A 26,515-nucleotide genomic window follows, 5' to 3' on the forward strand; every position below is an offset into this window, starting at 1 on the left:
TAAATCTTATTATTTCGATGATGTGGATATATAATCTATATAGCAGCTTGAAATTATAATGACTTTATAAAAATTACTAAAATTAAGAATGATGCACACCTCATTATAAAAAGAAAAGAAATGAGAAACTTAGATCTTGTTTGGATTTAGAGATGATTTTATCTCATTTTATTTTATCATTATAATTTTTTTAAATTTATAGACAAAATATAAAAAATAATTTAATTTTTTTTAACTTTAAAATAATAATAATATTTTATTTAATTTATTTAAAATTATATTATTTTATATCATCTTATTATCCAGATCCGCCCTTAAATTTGAATGGGTTGGTTGGGACCTTTTTGGGAATAAATTCTATGAGGACAAGATCACTGGTATTTTTCGATTCGAATGCTAATGTCCACTTTTTCGCGGCAGGATAAAATATTTAAATGGCCCACTATTCATTAAGTTTGAAATATACATACAAATGCTCAATGTTCTGTCAACAGCATGTCTGAACAGGACCTAAAAAGAATAGCCAAAGACAAACCATAAAACAGAAGTAATAAATTCATTTACAAATTTCAAGTATTTTGTGGGTTTATTTAAATATAAATAAGATGAAATATATGTTTGAATGTAAATAGAATAAAATATATATTTAAATGTATGAAAGAGTAGTGATACACCTATAACATATTTTACAATATATTGTACAATAATGTGTTAAATGAGGGGCATTATTGTAAAATTATCTTATAAAAAATAAGATGATTTTACAATAATGTCCATCATTTAACAAATTGTTGTACAATGTGTTGTAAAATGTATTGTAGATAAATCATTTTCCAATTTGAAAACCATTGAATCTGACAGAACAAGGACAAGAAATAAGAATGTCTAGTAGTTCAAAAGAATGCTAACCAGTAAAGAAACCCAGAACCCATATCCCAATCATATGTTAATATACAAATTATCCCTTACTAATTAATTAACTTTCTGTATCTGTGCAATTTTATAAAAAAGAGGAATGGCATGCCAATCGGCTTACACAGACAAGGACAAATGTCCCCACTCACTGGGCCATCCTTCCAGTTGTTTTCACGTTTCTGGCCTTTCTCCCTCTCTCTCATTTTCATATTTTTCTTTTAACTTTGTCTCGAAGAGACCCCCAAACTTGATAAAAGCAGTTTGTCTTCAACATTCTCTACCTCGCGCTCTCTCTCTTTGAGACACACTTCTTCCTCGCTTCTTTTTACTTTTCCTGCTTTTGGTTGGGTCCCTCGGCCTGCAAACCCAGCTAAACGCAGCTGCTGCTGGGTTATTATTAAATCTTCTCTAACCAGCAACATCCTCATATCCATTTCGTTTTCATCGCAACTAGGCCTGTTTCTCTTGATTTTATATTTCCCTGCGGCTTTGCATGGCCGAGTCTGTCGCCGACCCCGAGGCCTGGCTCCCCTTTCAGTTTCTCACTAAAGCGGGCGTTCCAATGGAACGGGAAAACTTCAACAAAAGCGGACCGAGTTTCTGCTTTCCCACCGAGTTTCCGTACGAATTCGATTCGTTTGGTCCTCACTCGTCCCTCAGTTCGCCGGTTGAGTCCGTGGCCAGTTCGACGGAGAACGAGAGCAGCGATGAAGAGGACTTTTTTGCCGGATTGACTCGCCGCCTGGCTCAGTCCTCGCTTCACGAAACTCAGAAACTCGCTGTTCGGAGAGAGACTCGGACCAAACCTGAGGTTATTTTTTCTCCTGTTGTTTGTAACTTTATATTATGGTTTTTGGAAAGCGAGTTGTGATACGGACTATTTTTTGACTCAGGTAATGGCCGGGTCACCTCAATCGACTCTGGGCGGAATCGGTAGCTGGTCAGGTCGAAGTGCGGTTTCGAGCAATGGAAGCTCAAACGGTCCCTCTCAGGTCCCATCACCTCCAACGACGCCATTTGGCACTAGCAACGACGCTTTGGATGTCATATACGCAGCGGCTGGGCAGGTTGCGCGGCTGAAAATGAGCGGTGAATCGACAAAAAATTGCTACCAGAGCAGAGGACTTCTCGCTCCCCCTAAGACAACTCCAGTTTCCACGGCGAAGAGCTGCTACCTCGGGTTGTACTCCAACCAGAGTATCGCTCACAATCTTCCTCAGGCGACTCAGGTGAGCTATATTCTTGTTCTTTAAAGCTCTTACTTTTCGGTCGGGGGTGGGGAGAAGAGGCTTTAACCTCTGTATGTCGTTCGAGAAAATAGCAAGGAAAATTTCCGAAGAAGCTGGGGAACTCTGAAAAGATCTAATTGTTGCCGTTTTTGTTTTCGTTGTGGGTTTTGTAGTTTCAAAATGCAAGGCAGGACCAGGTGCTGAGTCCACAGCCGGAAGCTTCAATCTGGGGGAGGCCGGACCAAATGAAGTTGTGCTGGTCAGCTCAGCAGAACCTGCAAGATCCGGAACAGATCCACAGCAGAGTGAGAAATACTGAGTTCAAGAGTGGAAGATGTGGGCGGCCTCTGAGTGTGCCCCAGTCTGCATGGCCTTCCCTACATTCTCAACCTCAAAAACAACCGCCATCCCACTCTGGTTCCAGCATGCGATCCGTTTTTCGGGGAGGATCTGGCGTGAAGAGGGACTGCGCTGGAACTGGGGTTTTCTTACCCCGTAGGTACAGCAGTGCTCCGGACATTCGCAAGAAAACAGGTATATCCTGAATTAGATTTTAGTTATCTTGGGTATTTTAGATTTTGACCATTTGTTTTTTCTTTGGAAATTGTTTTGGGCTATTTTGCTTGTAACCAAAAGAAAGCATTTATTTGTTTCTCTTTCCAGGTTGTCCAACAGTTATTGTCCCGGCCAAGGTTGTTCAAGCGCTGAACTTGAACTTCGACGACATTAGTGGTCACGCTCAGCCACGCTTCAATCCAGGCTTTACCTTTGACCACGGTAATCTAATTTTTTACGTGACTGATCTTCTGGAATAAGATCGAAATCCGAATGACCTGTCACTTGACTTTGCATGTCTTAAGCTCTGTTTTCTCTTGTAGATTGCATCAAGTCCCGGGCGAATGCCCTGATCTTGTCGCAGCAAAGACGAAGTTTAGGTCCGGAGGGATCACTAAATCATGAAATACGCCTTCCTCGAGATTGGACATATTGACCCTGCAGTTAGTCCTATGTTTCTCCTTGATAGGGTTGTTTTATCGGACACACCAAGCAGTAGTACAAATGTAGTAGGTTGTGATAGGATATATGGGTATTGTGGTTTTGTAGCAACGAAATCGAAGAATCGGAGTGCAGTTGTTTCAGTGCAATGGAAGATCCAGCTTTTTGTAGGACGTTGCCAGCTTTTGTGTTGTAGGGTTTAGGTGAAGTAAGAACAGAAAGAATAGTAGTGAAGAGGATGGCAGATGGTTGCCATCTTCTAGTAATAAGTGGGGAAAGTTCTTCCATGGCTTCGACGATGGCCGGGAAAAATGTGTATTTTGGGGTTGGTTGGTTAAAATGAGGTTTTGTAGATGAGGTGTATCGACAAACCTCTTGTAATATCCCTTGACGGGTAAAGTTATAGTAATAATTAACGCTCTAAGTTCTGTATTCACATTTTTTGTCGTGTTATGACTTGATTTCAGTAAATCTCGTGTAATAGGGTCCTTGATTTGGTTGGCTACTGTCATGGGTGGTTGAACTAATGAAAGCCTGGAGCAGGCGTGGCAAGCTTTGACTGGTATTAAAGTTGTTGAACAGTAATTGTATAATCAAGTCCAGCCTTGAATGGATTATAAGTTGGTGGCCTAGAAATTCTGATTCATATGCTTAAGCAGCAACACTACGCATGTCCAGCTCGATTAGGCTTTGCCCCCAGTTGGTCATGATTGACCATGCATTTATCTATGATATTTGCTTATACTTTATTGCCAGAAAGTCGGAACAAACAACGCAGTACTCTTCTATTTCTATTAAGGAGTAGATGCAGGTTGAGTGGGAGGGCCGTTATTTCCATGGTAATATCACTTGTTGACGAATAAATGGTAAAAAAGTTGGAAATGGAGGAGTGGTGGAGTTGCTTCAGCGTGAAGCATTGGAGGGAGGAGAGAGAGGGATAAAAGGAGATAGTAATACAATACTGTAATAGACATTGATTATGATTAATGGGGAGGAAATTTTCCGTAAGTTCCTGCTTGATTTTGATGTGCCTTTACGGTTCGCCAAGATTTGGGTCCCCTTTCTTTTCCCCTTCTCTCTCTTTTTTTTTTTCGCTCTCCTTTCGCTTAAAAAATGTGATTTGGTGCTGTTGGGTGTAGACGCACTGCAATGTTGACTCGATGATCCATTGTCTTTTTTTCGCGAGAAAATTTTTGTGAGAAGATATTCATAGTTTTTCAAATCATTTATATGCAAGTTAATGTGTCGAGTTTTTTTATAAATAGTAATAAGTTGAAGTAATAGAATGAATTTTAAGAGTTTATTTAAGATAATTATTTTATTTTAAATAAAAGTTTAAAATATTATTTTGTAATATTATTATTATTTTAAATTTTAAAAAAATTAAATTATTTATTATATTTTATATGAAAATTTGAAAAAATTGTAATGATAAGATGAAAATCTTGTATCTCATATCACTTGTCAAATATATTTTAAATGTGTTTAGATGTTAAGATGAGTTTAGATGTATTTATGAAAAGTTGAAAAAGATTGTGGGTCTCACATGTAAAAAGGTATTGAGTTAAAAAAAATTGTAAATCTCATGTGTAAAAAAGTGTTGAATTAAAAAATATTATAGATCTTACATATAAAGATGTTTTGAATTAAAATGAGTTTAATAATTTAACAATTGGATGTTTACAAATTATTAATTTAAAATTAGACTAAATTATGTTGATTTCAGATCAATTTAAATTCCAAACATAACTAAATAAAAAAATAATAGTTGTTCTCACATAATAGTTTGATTGGCACATAGGAGTGCTCAAGCACTACTGCTGTGTCAGGCTTCAGCGTGATATTTGTTAGAAGAGAAATATATCCACAACACATTTCATAACATATTAATTATAAAATAAAAATATTTTTACAAATTAATTTATAAAAATAACCTTTATTTTAAAATATTATAAAAAATAATGTCTGTTTATCATCTTCCATGTTAGAATTGTTCCGCATAAATTTTATAAAATTAAACTATAAATTGAATGTTTTGATGTTCTTTGTTAAATTTATTTTATAATAATTTTTTATAGATAGGAAAGATTATTATTAAAACGAATGAAATAGGGGAAGCATATAAAAGACAACATCTAAATATGTTCTAAGTAATTTTATAAGAAAAAATAACTTTATAAATTAAAATATATATCTTAAACGTATTAATAAAATATAAAAGTTGTAAACAGATAAGACGGTGACGATTTCAATAATTATTTTAAATTAATTTTATCCTTGTTATATCAAGAGAAAGAAAGGAAAAAAAAACAATAAAAAAAAAAAAAAAAAAAAAAAAAAAAGTGTAGACCCTGGAAATGGGGCATGTTGAATAATGATTGTGACAGTGATCCAGTAGAAGGCATCACATTAGTGTGATGTTTACTCTTACCAATAAATAAAGGAAATCGGCTTCACAAAGAAAAGCAAATCACATGGATGTGGAAATAGTGAAAGTACATAACAAATCATGAAAGAAGATAGAGGTAGTTGGGGGTACAACCATTTTTTCCATTTAAACGCCAGCCGGATATAAAACATTTATATAATAAAAGAAATTATATTTATTTTTACAGTGTATTTTTTTTTTAAGTAAACACGGACTTAAATAAAAAATTTAATTTTTGAAAGATAGATTCTACTCTTTATTTAAGAGAGTAGATAAAATTTGTATGAAAAATGCTTAATGCAGTCGGGCTGCGTAAGCGCAGGGGAATCGGTGCCCCGTGGAAAAGTAATAAAACGAATCGTTTCAACTTTGTCTTCCTTCCCTTAGTCTCCCTCCAGTTCATTCTCTTCCGAGCCACGAAAGCTCTGCCTCGCCCTCTTATTCTCACCTTCGTTTTCCCATCAGTTGTTCTGCCTTCTCAACTTCGTCTTCCCCATGAAATCCTCCTTATTTTGAAGAGAACGAACTCTATGTGAGGTATAGAATTAGGGCCTTAGAAACCCAGAGAAAGGACAAGATTCCTAGCTCTAAATCATTACCATCATTGGTTTCTAAGCCTTCGCAGCTTACTTCGTAACTTTGAGGAACCGAAAAATGGCGACAAATATCGGAATGATAGACTCCGCTTACTTCGTCGGCAGATCTGAGATCCTTGCTTGGATCAACTCCACACTCCAACTCAATCTCTCCAAAGTTGAAAAGGCTTGTTCCTGTGCGATTCACTGCCATCTTATGACGCTGTTCATCCAGGGATGGTGCCGATGCACAAGGTCAACTTCGATGCCAAGAGCGAGTACGAGATGATCTAGAACTACAAGGTTCTTTAGGATGTCTTTAACAAACTCAAGATCACGAAGCAAATCGAGGTGAGCAAGCTTGTGAAATGAAGGCCGCTTGATAATTTGGAGTTCATACAATGGCTGAAGCGGTACTGCAACTCCGTTAATGGAGGCATCCTGCACAAAAACATTGCTTTGGATAGGAGAGAGGCTAGCAAGGGAGGAAAAGAAGCAAGCAAGAAAGTTGCTCCATCACAATCTTCAACAAAAAATATTGTAAATTTAGATGTGGATGCTGTTGGCATTCCCACATTATGGCCAAGGCAAAGGATTTCTAATGCTGCCGATGTCCATTGCAGTGGGTCCCTTATGACTTACTGATTATCCCTTTTATGGATGTTATCTTACTTCAATCCTCACGGAACAGTTTTTGTAGAATATTTCTATATATATTTCTGTCGAGTTACAAGTAAATGGAAGAGACGGGGGTTTAATGCATGCATTTTTTCATCTACCTATGAAGAAGACCGAAGAAACTCTGAGAGATCCGAGAGACCCAAACGACGACCAAGACCAGAGACCCACATGAAGAGCTCTGAGTGTCTTTCTTCTCATTTTTGTCTTTTTTTTTTTTTAATTGACGTGGCAAAAAAAAATTATTTTTTTAAACGCCGACTATGCGCCGTTTGCACTTGCCGACTGTCCCTAGCAGAAGTGAATTTGTATACTCTAAACTTGTATATATTATTCATATAAAAATTTTATTTAAATGTTTTTACACTATATATTATTTACATGATATAGTTTATTATTTTTAAAATTTAAATCTTATAAACAAAATTATATAAATAATATTTTAAAATTTTAAAATTTATAAATTAAATCATGTTTAAATGAAATGAAGTGGGTATGTAATATACTGGAATCCAATTCTTCTGCGTTGCTTTTTGAAACAATGTTTTTTAACAGAATGTAAGTGGCCACGTGGCATAGAAGGAGTCGTCAGCACGTGTAGAGAAAACTTTATTAGTACTGATAACATTTGACACTATTTTAAGATAATATTATAAGATAATATTATAAGATGATGGTATTTATATAATGGTTTTTGACACATTAAGGGCATTCACATTGGTTCTCTATAAAATTTTTAATAATTTAACTAGAGAGTACATTTCTTAAAATTTTTTCCTAAATTTTACTCATCTTTCAAAAACATTCTACATCCCATTTCCTATCCATTTCCTATTCTATTAAAATAATATTTCTCTATTCTTTTTTTATTATTTTTTTCCCTCACTTTCATTTACAAATTTAACTACTCAATATTTTTTTTATGTTTTGAATTACTACTCTAGTGAATATTTAAAAAAAAAAAATTTAATTATTTTTAATATTTTTAAAATTATTTTTTTTATATTTTCGTAGTTATTTAAATTATATTTAAAACTATAATAAATATGAGTATGAAAGAAAGTGTAGATGATTGGAAGAAGAATTAATTTAATTGAAATGAATAAAATATTGATAAAAGTGATTTAGGGAATGAATAGTGATTCTCCAAATATGGGGAACCACTATCCATTCCCTAAATCTTTTCCCTAAAATAGGGATTCGGATGGAGGGAGATTTTGAGAGTATTTCCTAAAATTTTCCTCAAATTATAGGAAAAAACTGATTTTAGGGAGCCCAATAGGGATGCTCTAATAGCCCTCCATTAGTTGGGCGCCACCTCAAAAATAAGACTATAATCAAGCTGCACTCATGCGCACGCGATAGAATTGCAAGCAAAGCACGACTTCATCTACACTCATGCCTACGTGCGTCGCCAAGCAAAATACCGCTGCCAGCATGTTAGACTCCCACGTCGAGTTGCCTCTAGAGATGTCACACATGCCTTAGTCACAGTGGGAACATACACATTGGCTAGCCCACAACCATGCCTTGGCTTGTGGGAAGTTACGGACGGGGCGCCCAGCATGCATGCATGCCTTGGCCCACGCGATTGCACTCACTAGGTGCCCAACATGTGGGCTAGCAAGGCTATTGAGGGCCTGTCGAGGCGCACAACCAAGCACCGCACGCCCATGCGTGTGGCACAGCCCGTGCGCGCAGCATAGCGCGCAACACAGCCTATGCGCGCAGCACAACCCATGCTCTTGGCAAGGCACGCAACAGCGCGCGCCGCACGCCCATGCACATTCCAGTGCGTAGGCCAGTGCGCACGCTAATGGGCTGTGTGGCCCTGCGTGTGCCCAAGTGCCGCAAGGCCATGTGCACATCCATATGCCGCACGCACGCGCGCGCACACGCACACGCACACACCCATGCCCATATTAATCTTAAATATGAACATTTGTAATTTGTTTGATTATATGTTATTAATATAATTATATATAAGATAATCTTATTATAATTTATAAAATAAAAGTTTAATCTTAAAAATGAAATTTTAATTGATCATATGCTTTAAAGATAATATATATTAAATTATTAATAATATTTTATTATAAAAAGTAATATTTTATTATATATTTTTTACATTTTAAAAAAACTGAAAAATCAGACCGGATTGAATCGAACCGGTTACACCCCTAGTAGTTATAGATTTATTAATTTATTTGAGTCATCTCTTTTTTTCTTAATTGTTGCCTTGAACTTAATTATATTACTCTCGTCTTAAAATAAAATAAAATGGCTGTCCAAATCTCTCTTCTGGTGTTTAGTTTATTAAACTCTATGGGATAAACAATGAAAAAGGTCAATATCTTCTTTATGCTTGTAGATAGTTGATACCGTGACTGTCTATGATGATAGCTACTGCGAATGGCGTGCTTGTGGCAATCATGATTAACAAAGAGGAATAATGTATTCTTAAATGTACAAATCTTGTATAAATATTTTATAAAAAAGTAAATCATATCATAAAAAAGGTGAAAATTTTACTTTTTTTTTTTTATAAGACCTACATTTTTACAAAAGACTTACTAAGAAATAACAAAGGGCATTCATCAAAGGCAGGAACATACATGAGAATATTGTGCTTGCCCATGAAATGACTCATAGCGTTAACATTAAGGTGCGAGAAGGCAATGTGATAATTAAGGTGGATATAACTAAAGCCAATGATTGGCTCGAATGGAGTTTTCTGTTGAAAAAAGGAGACAACTGATAGTCAATTGCATTACCACGCCATCCTTTTCTATTTTAATAAATGATACTAGTAAATGTTATTTTAAATCGTCACGGGGGTTAAGAGAAGAGGACCCATTATCTCCCTACTTATTCATAATTGCTGAAGAAGTTCTGAGTTGATTACTTAATAACAGTGCTACTGATGGTAAGATGATTGACTATAAAACTCACAGAGGATGCCATCGTATTTTTCATATTCTTTACGCCGATGATCTTATGATATTTTTAAATGGCTCCAAAAATTCTTTAAAGGCTTGTATAGATACACTTCACACTTACGAAAACATTTCTAGTCAAAAGGTTAATCACACCAAATCTGCAATACATTTTACTAAACAAGTGTCTACAACATCGAAGGCAATTGGGATTCATACTACGGGTTTTCATGAATGTGTTTTTCCTTGTTTATACTTGGATGCATGTATATGTACAAGTAGTATACATGCCAATCATGTAGATCCCTTGATTCATAAAGTGCAAAAGAAACTAGCCTCGTGGAAAGGTGCTTTACTCTCGAAGGGTGGTAGATTTGTGCTAATAAAACATGTGTTATCCAGTATTCCTATACACCTTTTAACTATTATTAACACACCTCGAAGTGTCATACATAAGTTAAATTAGATTCTTGATGATTTCCTGTGGGATAATAAGGATGGAAAAAAGAAAAAGAAATGGGTGGCATGAGACATTTTTGTAGGCCCATGGAAGAAGGTGGTCTCGTTATTAGGAAATTGGAAGAGATAGAGAAAGCACGTTTTATGAAATTTATTTTGCAATTTCCGTACGACAATTCTCTTTGTGCTAATTTTTTCCGAGCAAAATATATAGCTTGTATTCACCATTTCCTTCAGAATCAAGTTTATTACGAATCTCATTTTTGGAAAGCTTTAAAACCATTGATCAAAGCGGTGATTAGTGGCTCGGAATGGATTATTAATGAAAGCAAGGTATTGTTTTGGTTTGAAAACTAGTCATCTTGGGGGAATTCTTGGTGAACTCTTGGATGTTACAGATCCCTACTTGACTGTAGATGAGGTCTTTTCTAATATAGGAGGTAACTGGGAGAAAATACAGGAGATAGTGGGGAGCCTGATCCATGAAGATTTGAAGTTACAACACATTTATTTTTCCTCAAGTCTTGATACTCCTATATGGAGAGCGGAGCAGAATGACAACTTTACGACCTCTTCAGCTTGGAACTACAACCTTGATCCTAAAGAAAAAATGTTGTGGGCTAAATGGATCTAGCTTAAATTAATTCTGAGTAAAATTTCTATATTTATGTGGAAAGGTGTGTTTAATGGTCAGTCTTTTCACCAGAATATTTTGAAGTTGCATATTTTTATGGCCTCTAAATGTGTGTGTTGTCAAGTGGCTGACTATGAATCTTTAAACCATTTGTTACTTTTGGGAGAGATTCCATTCTTTGTTTGGAATTTTTTTGAGGCAGCGCTGGGTCTAAATCTTTTTCCTACTAATACATGACATGGCAAAATTTAGCAATGGCTATCCTAGGCTCAAGCTGTTTCGCAAATCGACGTAGCGATTGGCATTCTTCCTTCATTAATAAGCTAGTTTATGTGGTTATATAGATGTAAAACTAGAATGTAAGGGGTTGAAAACTAGAATGAAAGGGGTTGCTCAAACTAGGGAGCAAGTGTGCTACAAGATCAGGAATTTTCTAGCCTAACTCATTCACACAAAAACGAATAAGCCCTTCACCAAATTCTCAGATGAGGTGATTTTATTGCAACTCGGTTTAATGAAGATGCAAGTCCAGAAAAAGTCTATGCAGATATTGAAGTGGATGCGCCTGGCTCATGGATTTGCTAAACTTAACATTGATGGCAGTAGTTTGGACAATCCAGGTCGAAGTGGAGGTGGAGGGATTCTTCGAGATGAGAATAGTCATATGATTTTTGCTTTTGTTAGGTTATATGGTATTAATTAAAAAAAATATTGCCGAAATATGAGCCCTATCTGATGGTTATAGTTTATTTGCTAAAATGAATATTAATCACATAGAGGTTGAAACTGATTCTAAGCTAGTGGTTAATTGGTGGGAGAAAGATGGGCAAGTTCCTTGGCATAGTTAGAGATACTAAAAAGATGCTAGATTGATGGGTCGTTCGATGGTGGTATGTCTTTATCATTCTTTTAGAGAAACAAATTATGTTGCAGATAAATTAGCTAAACTACGCACAAGAGGTACTAAGTATTTATTTAATACCAGTGACAGCCTTCCAAAAGACATTATGGGAGCTATTAGAATGGATCAAACATATTTACAAGTTATATGACATCGATAACATTTTTCTAGTATAGTTTGTCGTACAATTTATGCTTTATTTTGTATTGTTTTGATTGCAGGTCTTGTTATTATACACTTTTGTGTTTTGATTTGTTGGGTATTCCTATTGGATTAAGCTTAGCAGTTTTTCTTTGTGTTCTTGCAGTCTCATTTTGATACTTGAGTTTAGAATTTAGGATGACATGTAACTCTCAGGTATCCAGTTGTAATCACGGTTTTCCTCCACCAGAAATTAGAGTAATCAATAATATTGAGGATTCATCCTCTTTAAAAAAAAAAACTTATAATACATTTAGAAATTGTACCTAACATTACGCAACTATAATAGTCTTAATTTTATTGCTTGTAGTTATATCGGCCAATGCAGTTGATTTTAAGTGACTTTTATTGTAGTAGTTAATCAATAAATTTACTTCTAATCTGCCATTTCAGTTTAAGAATATAAGCAACTAACTAAAAGAAAAGAGAGTGTTCTTATAAGAGGGATCGTGGACCTCTCCAAAATTATCTCCAGACAATATGTGACAGTGCACCCGCCACCTTCATCGCTTCCTGCGGCGGTTCTACCGTCTTCAGTGGTGGTCCAATGTTCCTTTTTTTGCGAATATATTTTCGTCTTTTTATAAGACGGCATCCTTTCGTAGGACAGAGGTAGAGACCAAGAAATTAGTTCCAAATAAACTCATTCACCACTTTATACTATTTTCTATTACTTTTTGAGGTGATTGTTGGGAAACTCCACCCCACCTCATGTACTACTTTTTTAGTTTAATGAAATTAACTTATAAAAAAAAAGAACTAATAGAAAAGAGAGGAAAATTGTCATTTGTGAAAGCGACCTGATTGGCTGGGCCTTATACGGGGTGAAGATGATCTGGCCATATTTAAGAATAGAACTCCTATATACACAAAGTGATTATATAAAAATAAACGTACAAATTGATGTAATTTTATAAAATTCGTTATATTTATTTTACAATAAAAATAATTGTATAATTTGACATATTATATTAAATTATATTAATTTATAAATTTATTTTTATATAATCAATTTATGTCTAAAATATTTTCCATTTCGAAAACCTGTTTGGTCCTGATTCGTGATGGTCACAGGCTGAAGTTGGGCCTTTTTTTTCTCCCATAAGTGCGCTTATATCATCATCACATAAATGTAAGCCATGCATGTTTTATTGCTCATCGAGTATATAAATTGACAATAATTTCAAGCACTACAACGCTATCTGAACTAATCCATGTCATTTAGAGTGGTTTGAATTTAGAGATAAGTTAAGATAGATTGAGATGATTTATAAATAGTAAAATAAAAATTAAATTATTTATAATATTTTATATGAAAATTTAAGAAAGTTATTTTGAAATTTAAAAAAGTTGAATTATTTATTATATTTTATGTGAAATTTTAAGAAAGTTATAATAATAAAATGAGATGAATTAAGATGAGTTGAGATGGATTACGAATACAAACGAGACCTTAGAAGAAAGCTATCTAAAAAAATCAATGAGTCGAAATTAAGCGAGGAAGTCCCAATGTTGTTGGTTTCGAAGTTTTAAGCAGTGTCAACTTTTTTTTTTCTTATAGAAAATATTTTAGTCATAAAGTGATTATAAAAGAATAAATCTACAAATTAACGTGATTTAATGTGATATGTCAGATTGTAAAATTACTTTTATTATAAAATAGATGTAATGGATTTCAAAAATCTATATCAGTTTGTAAGTAATCTCTTTATGTTTATAACAGAAAATTTTTTATACATTATACTATCACCCTATTAAGTATAATATAATACATTTATTATTATATTTTATTATTATTTAATAATAATAAATATGTAATATATCATTTAATATAATCAAAATAAAATAAAAATATAATATATAATATGTAATATATCATTTAATATAATCCAAATAAAATAAAAATATAATATATAACGTTACTCTTATTAAATACTACCTGACTCGTCACCTGGATCATTTATTTGTTAGAGCATTCTCATTGGATTAGCTAAAAGCTAAATCCAATGAGAATTTAACTATTAGGTCAATAAATTGCTCACATTGAATTAGCAATATTCCAAATATAGCTATAGTAATATCTAAATTAATTTTCAAATTTGGAACACACTATTCATTCATCAAATCCTTTTTATATTATTTATTTCTCTCTCCTTTTAATATTAATTATTTATCTCTCTATTTTAAATGACAATTGAAAAAATATAATTAGAATACAATTACAAATTAATATATAATATTATAAATAGTAAAATATGATAAAATAAAATAAATTTATAATTAAAAAAATTAAAAAATTTTCAAAATTATTAATTACTCATTACTACATAATGAATAAATAGATAATTCAATTTAGAAATTTAATGTGAATAGTCAAAATTAAATTCATCTTATATTATTTTATTGTCATATAATGAAAAAATGACTATTCTAATGTGGAGATTTATAAAAATGGAATAGCTAAAAGTTAAATTCATCTTATATTTATCAAAAATGTACTTTAATTTAACCATTCCAATAAGAGTGCTCTTATATGCTTGTTTTATCTTTCTTGACGTGACGAGTCAGGTGGTTTCCAGTAATAATTGTCGAAGGGAGTACCAGTTGTGCTGATCAAGGGTCATTGATAGGAGACCCCTCCAAACTTAATGTGTCAGTATACATAATTATGATGGCAGCTAAACATTATTATCACTTTGAACCAACACTCATCAACCTTATGTCCTCGATCAAACGTTCCAAATTACAGTAAGAGTACCCACCTTCACTCACACTTTCTCTTGCCAACCTAGCCATTGTATCCGTTGATTTGATGAACTCCTCCCTCCTTTCCGCCATCAGATCATTCACCATAGTTTCCACGACAACCCTATCGCACACGTCCTTCATGTCCATCCCAAGCTTCCAAACCTCACTCACAAACCTACTGTTCACTTGCTGATCAGCAAAGTAAGGCCAGCAAATCATGGGAACCCCAGCAATTATACTCTCAATGGTTGAGTTCCACCCACTGTGGGTGAAAAACCCACCTACGGCCGGGTGGGCCAGGACCTCCTCTTGTGGGACCCATTCCGCCATATAGCCCCTCTCCTTTGTCCCTTCCACCAGCTCCACCTGAATCTGACCGTCGTCATCTTTCCCGTCCACCATGTCCGGTCGGATGACCCACAGGAATCTTTTCTTGCTATTGATTAAACCATACCAAAACTCTCTCATCTCGTACCTTGTCAGTTTTGCAAGGCTTCCGAAGCTCACGTAGATTACAGACTTCAATGGCTGAGCGTCGAGCCACGTTATGCAGTTTCTGTCCTCTTGGAAGAGGCTGTTCGAAGACTGAGACTGCACTGACGAGGTAGTAGTTTTGGATCCAAGTTTGTGTTTCAAAAGTGCGTGGAGGGGTCCGAGGGTATAGATTTGGGGACTTTGTGTACGTATGTTGGAAAGTACTGGCCTTTCTAGGTCTTCAAACGTGTTGAGTATGAGTGCATGGGCTCGAGTGGACTGTCTGGTAAACTCCCCAATGACTTGGAGTGGGTTTTCCTGATGGCCGATTCGGTTAACATTCGGAAGGTCTCGGCACCGGAGAAATGTTTCCATGCCTGCCACCCTTGTTATAATGCGATCCATGTCTTCCTTTCCTAGACAGTTTAATTGGCAATTGAGACCCGCTTAGTCACAGTACTAGTTTTCAGTACTACTCCATATTTCTAAGTAGAGACTTGAATTTTTACATATATGTTTGTAGAAAGTGCTAGTACCGATTAATTACTAAATCTTTTCCTTCCATACAAGAGTACTTAATTCGCTAGATTTATTAATTAATGATTGGGAACCCAAGCTGGAAAAGAGTACTGCTAAAATTACACGAAAAATTAATTAATTAATTCTGTAAACCATAAAAATTTGTGAGTGCCAACAAATTAAACTAATAAAGTTGGCTTAATCGCCATAAATACCTGATGTAAAATTGGGAAGCTCCCCCGCCTCTTCCATATCTGGAACGGAAAAGTAAATCCAGAAGGCACAAGCACTGATGGTACGGAAATGAATGACCGGAATGCCAAGTTCATTGCCGACATCAATAGGAAAGGTCAGGATCCCATCAGCTATGATGCAATTCACTGGCCCTGATCTAATATTATTAGTACTACTGCCCGAATCATCATAATATTGTAATTTGCTAGAAACCAGAATCTCTCTAAGCAGTGGTTTAGTGACCAAATTCATGCTATTAAACATCTCATAGAAGTGGTCACCGCCACGTGGGTGCTCGACCGGAAGGCCGTCGGGGATGATTTTGAATTGGAAACCAGGAAAGCCGGCAAAACGGGCCTGGACATTGGTGTGATGAAAAAGACGATCTTGGTTGTAGTCAGTGTTGAGGAACGTGACGTGGAGGCCGGCTAGGGCAAGAAGCTCGGCCAGCTTGAGCATTGAGTTGACATGTCCCTGTGCGGGAAGGGGGAAGATGAGAACATGAGGAGGAGTGTTTGGCTCTTGTTCCATGTTAATTGAACTGATGATCTGTTGTACGCATGACCTCTGCAGCCTTTTAAATGTGGATGGATGCAAGTGGCCGTGGTATTATTTAATTATATTAATTGCTCCAGCCTGAACTTTGAAGTCTGCATACCAAGGACGGGTCTTTTATCTTGAAACGTAGGGTCTTTGATCTCTTCGCTAGATCTCTCCCTTTCGCTATTGGCCATTGTCATGGGATGTTTATGTGTAGATAGATATAAAACTGTGATGAAAAACCAATATAATTCCTTTGCTGACCAATTTTTTGTTTGCGACAAGATGGACGCAAGTGGCCGTATGAGGACGAGGAGCTTTTGGCTCTTCTTCCATCAACTGTACCAGCTTGACGTCTACATATTCAAGATGATGAGACAGAAAAAGAAAGATAAATTCCTTTGATACTGAGATAAGAAAAAATGATTTTAGATAAATTGTATAAATATTATTAGAATATTATTTTTTAAAATTATTATTATTTTGATAATTGAAAAAATTAAATTATTTATTATATTTTATATTAAAATTTAAAAAAATTATAATAATAAATAAATAAATAAATAAATTAAGAATATTTCTATATCTAATTGAGCAAAAATGGATTTTTTCAGGAAAAAAATAACCTTCCTGCAGGTGTAATAATAGGTCTAACATATCAAAGACGTTGAAGCTGTCATATTCGGGGCATTCTCAATAAGAACGTAAAAGATCATTTCCCATTTCCTTGAGTAATGAGTACTCCCTCATACCCCAAGTGTCTTTGACTTTAAAAATAATATTCATCCAGATACAATGTATACGATTATCACTCTCACGAGAATATTCTTTAATACGAAGTTGACACTTGACGTACGCTTTACCACAATCTCTCAATCCCGCACTGATGCGTTGCGAAAACGATGATATATAAAACAAAAATAAATAAGTAAATCATGTAATTCGCCATGTCCATGTCCATGTCCACATCCAGTTGCCATTTGGAAATTACTTCTCCAATATCTATTGTGTACCCATTTCAATGCTTTTTGGGACGATTGTTGGGAACCCCACCATCTCCTCCTATAGCACTTTTCTAATTTAATGAAATTAACTTGCTTATAACAAAAAAAAAAAAAAAAAAAAACTAATAGAAAAGAGAGGAATATTGTCATTTGTGAAAGCAAGCTAATTGGCTGGGCCTTATATGGGGTGAAGATGATCTGGCCATATTTGAAAATAGAAGTATTATATATATACAAAGAGATTATGTATAAGTAAATATATAAATTAATATAATTTTATAGAATCTGTTAGATTTATTTTATAATAAAAATAATTTTATAATTTAACGTATCATATTAAACTAGATTAATTTATAAATTTACTTTTATATAATCTATTTATATCTAAAATATTTTCCATTTCGAAAATCTGTTTGGTCGTGATTCGTGATGGTCACAGGCTGAAGTTGGGCCTTTTTTTTCTGCCATAAGTGCGCTTATATCATCATCACATAAATGAAAGCCATGCATGTTTTATTGCTCATCGAGTATAAATTGACAATAATTTCAAGCACTACAACGCTATCTGAACTAATCCTGCCATGTAGAGGAAAGCTTTCTAAGAAAATCAATGAGTCGAAATTAAGCGAGGAACTCCGAACGTTATTGGTTTCGAAGTTTTAAGCAGTGTCATTCCTTTTTTTTTTTCTGTTTTTTTTTTTTTTTAAGGAAAATATATATTTTAGTACTGATTACATAAGAATAAATTTACAAATTAACATGACTTGATGTGATACGTCAGATTATAAAATCATTTTTATTATAAAATAGATCTATTAGATTTCATAAATTCAAATCAATTAGTAAATTTATTTTGTGTAATTTCTTTATGTTTGTAATAGGAAAAATTTTATACATCATATTATCATCCTATTTTCCTCTTATTAAATATGATGCGACATATTTATCATCACTAATTAATAATTTATTATATATTTTTTTATCATATCTAATGACAATGAATATATTCATAGCACATATAATGTAATATTATCAAAATAGAATATATAACATTATTCTTACTAAAAACCACCTGGCTTGTCACAAGGAGATGTTTGGATTTGAAGATGATTTGAGATGAGCTGAGATGAATTGAGATAGATTGTGAATAGTAATGAGATGAGTTGTGAATAGTAGTGAGATTTGTGAGTTAAAGTTGCTGAATAGTAATGAATAATAGTGAGATGAGTTGAGATGAGTTGAGATGACTTACGAATCCAAAGAAGCCCTTAATCATTTATTTGTTTATCCGTGACGAGTCACGTGATTAGTAATTATCGAAAAAGGGAGTACCAGTTGTACTGATACTCATCAGTCATTGATGATAGGAGACCCATCCAAACTTTAATGTGTCGGTATACATAATTATGATGGATGCTAGACATTATTATCACTTTGAACCAACACTCATCAACCTTATGTCCTCGATCAGACGTTCCAAATTACAGTAAGAGTACCCACCTTCACTCACACTTTCTCTTGCCAACCTAGCCATTGCATCCGTTGATTTGATGAACTCCTCCCTCCTTTCCGCCATCAGATCATTCACCATATTTTCAACGACAACCCTATCGCACACGTCCTTCATGTCCATCCCAAGCTTCCAAACCTCACTCACAAACCTACTGTTCACTTGCTGATCAAAAAAGTAAGCCCAGCAAATCATGGGGACCCCAGCAATTATACTCTCAATGGTTGAGTTCCAACCACTGTGGGTGAAAAACCCACCTACGGCCGGGTGGGCCAGGACCTCCTCTTGTGGGACCCATTCCGCCATATAGCCCCTCTCCTTTGTCCCTTCCACCAGCTCTACCTGAATCTGATCGTCATCATCTTTCCCGTCCACCATGTCCGGTCGGTTGACCCACAGGAATCTTTTCTTGCTATTGATTAAACCATACCAAAACTCTCTCATCTCGTACCTTGTCAGTTTTGCAAGGCTTCCGAAGCTCACGTAGATTACAGACTTCAATGGCTGGGCGTCGAGCCACGTTATGCAGTTTCTGTCCTCTTGGAAGAGGCTGTTCGAAGACTGAGACTACACTGACGAGGTAGTAGTTTTGGATCCAAGTTTGTGTTTCAAAAGTGCGTGGAGGGGTCCGAGGGTATAGATTCGGGGAATTTGAGTACGTATGTGGGAGAGTACAGGCCTTTCTAGGTCTTCAAACGTGTTGAGTATGAGTGCATGGGCTCGAGTGGACTGTCTGGTCAACTCCCCAATGAATTGGAGTGGGTTTTCCTTATGGCCGATTCGGTTAAAATTCGGAAGGTCTCGGCACCGGAGAAATGTTTCCATGCCTGGCACCCTTGTTATAATGCGATCCATGTCTTCCTTTCCTAGACAGTTTAATTGGCAATTGAGACTCGTTTAGTCACAGTACTAGTTTTCAGTACTACTACATATTTCTTATAAATAGAGACTTGAATTTTTACATATATGTTTGTAGAAAGTGCCAGTGCCGATTAATTACTAATCTTTTCATTCCATACATGAGAACTAAGGAGATGTTTGGATTTGAAAATGATTTGAAATGATTTGAGTTTGAGATGAATTAAGATAGATTGTAAATAATAATGAGATGAGTTGTGAATAGTAATGAGATTTGTGAGTTAAAATTGTTGAATAATAAAAAATAATAGTGAGATGAGTTGAGATGAACTGAAATGAGTTGAAATGAACTGAAATGAACTTAAATGACTTGCGAATTCAAACAAATCCTTAATTCGCTAGATTTATTAATTAATGATTGGGAACCCAAGCTGGAAAAGAGTACTGCTAAAATTACACGAAAAATTAATTAATTAATTCTGTAAACCATAAAAATTCGTGAGTGCCAACAAATTAAACTAATAAAGTAGGCTTAATCGCCATAAATACCTGATGTAAAATTGGGAAGCTCCCCCGCCTCTTCCATATCTGGAACGGAAAAGTAAATCCAGAAGGCACAAGCACTGATGGTACGGAAATGAATGACCGGAATGCCAAGTTCATTGCCGACATCAATAGGAAAGGTCAGGATCCCATCAGCTATGATGCAATTCACTGGCCCTGATCTAATATTATTAGTACTACTGCCCGAATCATCGTAATATTGTAATTTGCTAGAAACCAGAATCTCTCTAAGCAGTGGTTTAGTGACCAAATTCATGCTATTAAACATCTCATAGAAGTGGTCACCGCCACGTGGGTGCTCGACCGGAAGGCCGTCGGGGATGATTTTGAATTGGAAACCAGGAAAGCCGGCAAAACGGGCCTGGACATTGGTGTGACGAAAAAGACGATCTTGGTTGTAGTCAGTGTTGAGGAACGTGACGTGGAGGCCGGCTAGGGCAAGAAGCTCGGCCAACTTGAGCATGGAGTTGACATGTCCCTGTACGGGAACGGGGAAGATGAGAACATGAGAAGGAGTGTTTGGCTCTTGTTCCATGTTAATTGAACTCATGATCTGTTGTACGCATGACCTCTGCACCCTTTTAAATGTGGATGGATGCAAGTGGCCGCGGTATTATTTAATTATATAAATTGCTCCAGCTTTGAACTTTGAAGTCTGCATACCAAGGACGGGTCTTTTAATTTTTAAAATAATTTAATTTTTTTATTCTTTATTTATATATTAAATATTTTATGAAAGAAAAAAATAATAAAAATTAAAAAATGTGTAGTGGATGAAAGTTGGAGTAGTTATGTAGAATTTTTCAATCTTTTATCTTGTCACGTAGGGTCTTTCTCTTCGATAGATCTCCTTTCGCTATTGGCGATTTGTCATGGGATGTTTATATATAGATAGATATAAAACTTTGATTAAAATGATTAACCTATGACGTGTTCTTTTTTACAACTTTTTACAAGTCTATGAAATGAATTAATTATACTTTTATAAAATTAAATTCATTTTTGATCAAATGATATTTTTACATTGATTGATATAAAATGAATTATAAAAAACTTATAAGAGAGTTATAGGCATATCATTATTCATTTTGATGATATTGGGTTGAATTTATTAACCTATGTGCCTCTACTGATCTTCAAGTCAAAAATAAAAGAGGCACTGCATCAACAGCAGAGCAACCACAGCACTTAGACTTAGAATAGCACTTTACGAATTGTATTATTTTCTGTTATTTCTCTACTGTTGCATAACAAACTTATTCTTCTTTCTCTCCTTTGTAAAAATCTATATATAGACCACTGTTGGCATAATGACAAACATGGAGGAAAGTTCCTTTGCAATTCTGTTATTCTGTTCTCTTAACATGGTATCACGAGCCTCATGACCCAACAGTCTCACTGAATCCCATGGCCTCTTCCTCTGCTTCTTCCTCCCTCACCTCACCCTCTACCAACTCCTCTTTCTCTCACATTATCACCACTAAGCTCACCACAGAAAACTACCTAATTTGGAAAGTCCAGACCTCTACTTATCTTCGTGGTCAGGATCTATATGGCTACGTTGATGGCACTCAATCCAAACCTCCCGAATTCATCTATGAATCCATTACTTCTTCTCCCAAACCCAACCCAGCTTACTCACTCTGGAGACGCACCGATCAATTCGTTCTCAGTGTTCTTTTCTCTTCACTTTCAGATTCCATTTTAGGTCATGTCCTCTCTTCTACCACTGCTCAACAGCTATGGAACTCAGTAACTTCCATGTTCTCCTCTCAATCCCAAGCCAAAGAATTCCAACTTCGCTTCCAGCTTACCAATCTCTCTCGGGGCGAACAATCCATCACTGATTTTTTCGGCAAAGTTCGTCTTCTCGCTGACTCTCTAGCAGCAACTGGAACTTCCATCTCCGAAAAGGAACTTGTCTCATACATTCTAAATGGCTTAGGCCCAACCTACGAACCATTCATCACATCCATCACCACTCGCACTGAACCTTTGACTTCATATGATCTATATCAACTCCTTTTAATTCATGAGAGTCGTCTCTCACACACAACCAAACTCACCACACCCTCCTCTGACTTCTCAGCTAGCTTCACTACCGCAACCCAAAATCGTGGCCGTGCACCACTTCGTAATGGCAGACAAGGTCGTGGTAGAGGAAGACACTCTAATCATAGAGGTGGTCGAGTCTTCTCTCAAAATGGTTCTCAGCAGAGCAATATGCAACGGCCTACTTGTCAAGTTTGCAACAAGTATGGTCACGTTGCTCTCCAATGCCGAAATAGATTCAATCACTCATACCAGTACAACTCTACCTCAAGTTTTCAGGCTCCTTCCTCTACTTCAAATCAGTTCTCTGCCAACTATACTGCTCCAAGTGCGCACTCAGAGGATATTTGGTATCCGGACTCTGCTGCTACTCACCACATCACCAATGATCTAGCTAACTTGAATCTGTTGTCCGAACAGTATACTGGTAATGACACAATTCGTGTTGGTGATGGTAACGGGCTTTCTATTCAGAATTTTGGTACATCTTCTTTCTCAACTTCTTCCTCTTCACCTTCCTTTCATTTGCATAACTTACTTCATGTGCCCAAAATAACCAAAAACTTAATCTCTGTTCTTCGTTTCTGTATTGATAACAAGTGCTTTTTCGAGTTTCACTCAACCCATTTCTGTGTGAAGGATTCAACGACCAAGACACTCCTCCTCACCGGACCAACCCGTGACGGTCTCTATGTCTTCCCAAGCACCAGTTCTTCCTCTCCAACCGTGCATCTCAGCGAATCTACTTCCCTTTCTCAATGGCATCGTCGGATGGGGCACCCCTCTCTTGCTGTTGTTCGTCGCCTTCTGCGCACCAAACGTTTGTCCCTTTGTCCCACCGAAGCTGTTTTCCAGTGCCCAGACTGTCCGCTTGCCAAAGTCCACCAACTTCCGTTTTCTTCTAGTCAGGCCCAATACAATCGGCCATTAGCCCTAGTTTCCTCTGATCTCTGGGGTCCATCCCCTTATGTATCACGTTTGGGTTTCAAATATTACATCTCATTTGTTGATCACTTTACTCGGTATACTTGGTTATTTCCGATCAAACTTAAATCTGATGCCATTCATGTTTTCACAAAATTCTTGCCTCTTGTTGAAAGATTTTTTAACACCAAATTAATTAATCTTCAAACAGACGGTGGAGGAGAATATAAACCCATCACTACACAGTGTCAGTCTCTTGGAATTAATCACCGTCTTTCTTGTCCTCATACACATCAACAAAACGGACTTGTAGAACGCAAGCACCGACATATCGTTGAAACCGGGCTTGCTCTTTTGGCCCATGCATCTCTTCCCTTTTCTTATTGGGCCGATGCCTTTGAAACAGCAATATATCTAATAAATAGACTCCCAACTCCCACTCTCAATAACAAATCCCCTTTCTCTTTGGCTTATAAAACCGAACCCGACTACAATATTCTAAGAGTTTTTGGATGCCAATGTTTTCCCAATCTTCGCCCCTACCTTTCACATAAACTTCAATACAGATCCACTCCATGTCTTTTCTTAGGCTACAGCACGGCCCACAAGGGCTACAAATGTCTTGACATCTCAAACAACAAAATGTATATCTCCCGGGACGTCATCTTCCATGAGTCAGTTTTTCCTCTAACTCAAACTCAACCCAACAAATCACTTCCGTGTCACAACCCATCATCCACTATACTTCCCATCTTCCCTCAATCCATTCTCGGCCCCATTCCATCCCTTAACTCTTCTTCATCTCACACAACCCACTCTCTTCTTGGCCCAGGCCCACGAGACCCATATTCACCCCCTGTCTCTCCGTCGAACTCAAACTCACAAAACACTACACATTCTCAACCTCCCTCTTCAACCTCTCGAACCCTAACTACATCAAACCCTCCATCTACTTACCCTCCTGAGCGTCTTTCCCCAATCCTTGTCCCACCAAGATCTCCAATCATAACCCGAGCACAAACCCTCTCCTCTCGACCCAAAATCTTCACTGATGGTACCATACCCTATCCATCCCGACATTGTCTCATCACCAGCATCACTGCTCCGGATGATCCCTCAAGTTATTCAGTGGCTTCCAAATTTTCCGAGTGGCGCCATGCCATGGAACAAGAGTACAATGCTCTCATCCGCAACAACACTTGGACTCTGGTTCCGCCTGTTTCGAACTCCAATATCCTCGGATGCCGTTGGGTTTTTCGCACCAAAACAAACGCAAATGGATCCTTCCAACGCCGTAAAGCCCGATTGGTTGCCAAGGGCTTCCATCAACAGCCTGGCGTGGATTATCACGAGACTTTCAGTCCCGTAGTGAAGCCCACAACAATTCGTCTGGTTCTGTCCATTGCGGTATCCCACGGCTGGTCCTTACGGCAACTCGACATTGAAAATGCCTTTCTCCATGGAACCCTAACTGATACAGTCTTCATGCAGCAGCCTCAAGGATTCGTAAGTGCCGAACATCCTACTTTTGTGTGCAAATTGTCCAAAGCTCTGTACGGCCTTAAGCAAGCACCACGAGCCTGGTTCGCTCAGCTTAGTTCCTGGTTAACAGAGTATGGCTTCTTCCCATCCAAAGCTGACCCGTCACTTTTCATGCTCAACCAAGGTAACACTCATATGTTCCTCCTTGTTTATGTTGACGACATCGTTGTCACTGCATCGAACAACTTTGCCATTGATGCTTTAATTCATGATATGAGCATAGCCTTTCCCGTACGTGATTTAGGCAAACTTACATTTTTCCTAGGCCTTGAGATTGATTATACTGTGAATGGTTTATTTCTTTCTCAAAGAAAATACATCAAACACCTTCTGTCCCGCAGCAACATGCTACAAGCAAAACCCATTACATCCCCAATGGCCTCCTCCACCAAACTGTCTCGCTATGATGCTCCAGACTTTGATGATCCCTCTCTGTATCGAAGTCTAGTAGGAGGTCTCCAATACCTCTCTTTCACTAGACCAGATATATCATTTGCAGTCAACAAAATTTGCCAATTTATGCACTCCCCAAAAACCTCACACTGGGCTGCTCTCAAAAGAATTTTAAGATATCTCAAGGGGACGATCAACCAAGGACTCCTTTTTGCTTCCAAATCAAATTTCACTTTGCAAGCATATTCCGACGCTGATTGGGGCGGATGCCCAGACGACAGAAGATCCACTGGAGGATTTTGCATTTTTCTTGGTAAACATCTGATCTCGTGGTGCTCCAAAAAGCAAAAGACAGTTGCCCGATCCTCCACAGAAGCTGAGTACAAATCCTTAGCTTCCACTGCTGCTGAGTTACTGTGGCTTCAAACCTTACTTCGAGAACTTAATCTTCCACTGCATCAAGCTCCCACTCTTTGGTGTGATAACCTTGGAGCAACTTATCTATGTGCCAATCCTGTCTATCATTCCAAGACAAAACACATGGACATTGACTATCACTTCGTCAGAGATCGTGTTGCAGCAAACACCTTAAAAATTGCCTTCTGCAGCTCAAAAGAACAACTAGCAGATGTCCTCACAAAGCCTCTCGTTGCTGACAAGTTCCTCAGTTTTGTGACTCGTCTCAATCTGGTTAACACCCCCTTGGACTCGAGGGGGCATATTAACCTATGTGCCTCTACTGATCTTCAAGTCAAAAATAAAAGAGGCACTGCATCAACAGCAGAGCAACCACAGCACTTAGACTTAGAATAGCACTTTACGAATTGTATTATTTTCTGTTATTTCTCTACTGTTGCATAACAAACTTATTCTTCTTTCTCTCCTTTGTAACAATCTATATATAGACCACTGTTGGCATAATGACAAACATGGAGGAAAGTTCCTTTGCAATTCTGTTATTCTGTTCTCTTAACAGAATTAACTAGTTGCTAGCTAGCACGCTAAGATCACTTGGAGAGCTAGCGTGGAGCCTTTCTTTCTCCGTCGTCTGTCTTAAAATAAGTGGATCCGATTCATATAGTATCTGTGTTGGCATTGGTGTTTTCACTCCCCAAGCACTCTCCACCGTAACAAAATGTTTCCACAATATCTCAGGAGGAGTTCAAAGAAGAATGGTGGATCCAAGTAGAAAAAAATTCAC

At 36.7% G+C, this 26,515-nt stretch overlaps 2 protein-coding genes and 2 pseudogenes across 2 annotated transcripts; 2 read left to right on the forward strand and 2 right to left on the reverse strand.

Moving 5' to 3' along the window:
- The first annotated feature begins 1,179 nt into the window (after positions 1-1,179).
- Positions 1,180-3,578, forward strand: LOC109019813. Its single transcript, XM_019002189.2, has 5 exons — positions 1,180-1,726; positions 1,809-2,144; positions 2,318-2,678; positions 2,808-2,921; positions 3,023-3,578. The coding sequence occupies exons 1-5, from the start codon at positions 1,409-1,411 to the stop codon at positions 3,133-3,135; spliced, it is 1,242 nt and encodes a 413-aa protein (XP_018857734.1). The 5' UTR covers positions 1,180-1,408; the 3' UTR covers positions 3,136-3,578.
- Positions 3,579-6,222: 2,644 nt separating this feature from the next.
- On the forward strand, positions 6,223-6,788 carry LOC109019811 (annotated as a pseudogene).
- Positions 6,789-14,624: 7,836 nt separating this feature from the next.
- Positions 14,625-16,568, reverse strand: LOC109019812 (7-deoxyloganetic acid glucosyl transferase-like). Its single transcript, XM_019002188.2, has 2 exons — positions 15,909-16,568; positions 14,625-15,590 (listed from the first exon to the last, which is right to left on the reverse strand). The coding sequence occupies exons 1-2, from the start codon at positions 16,456-16,458 to the stop codon at positions 14,644-14,646; spliced, it is 1,497 nt and encodes a 498-aa protein (XP_018857733.2). The 5' UTR covers positions 16,459-16,568; the 3' UTR covers positions 14,625-14,643.
- Positions 16,569-18,738: 2,170 nt separating this feature from the next.
- LOC109018183 lies at positions 18,739-20,995 on the reverse strand (annotated as a pseudogene).
- Between the last annotated feature and the right edge of the window lie 5,520 nt (positions 20,996-26,515).

This window comes from Juglans regia, chromosome 12 (genome assembly GCF_001411555.2).
Source record: "Juglans regia cultivar Chandler chromosome 12, Walnut 2.0, whole genome shotgun sequence".
Taxonomy (NCBI): Eukaryota; Viridiplantae; Streptophyta; class Magnoliopsida; order Fagales; family Juglandaceae; genus Juglans; species Juglans regia.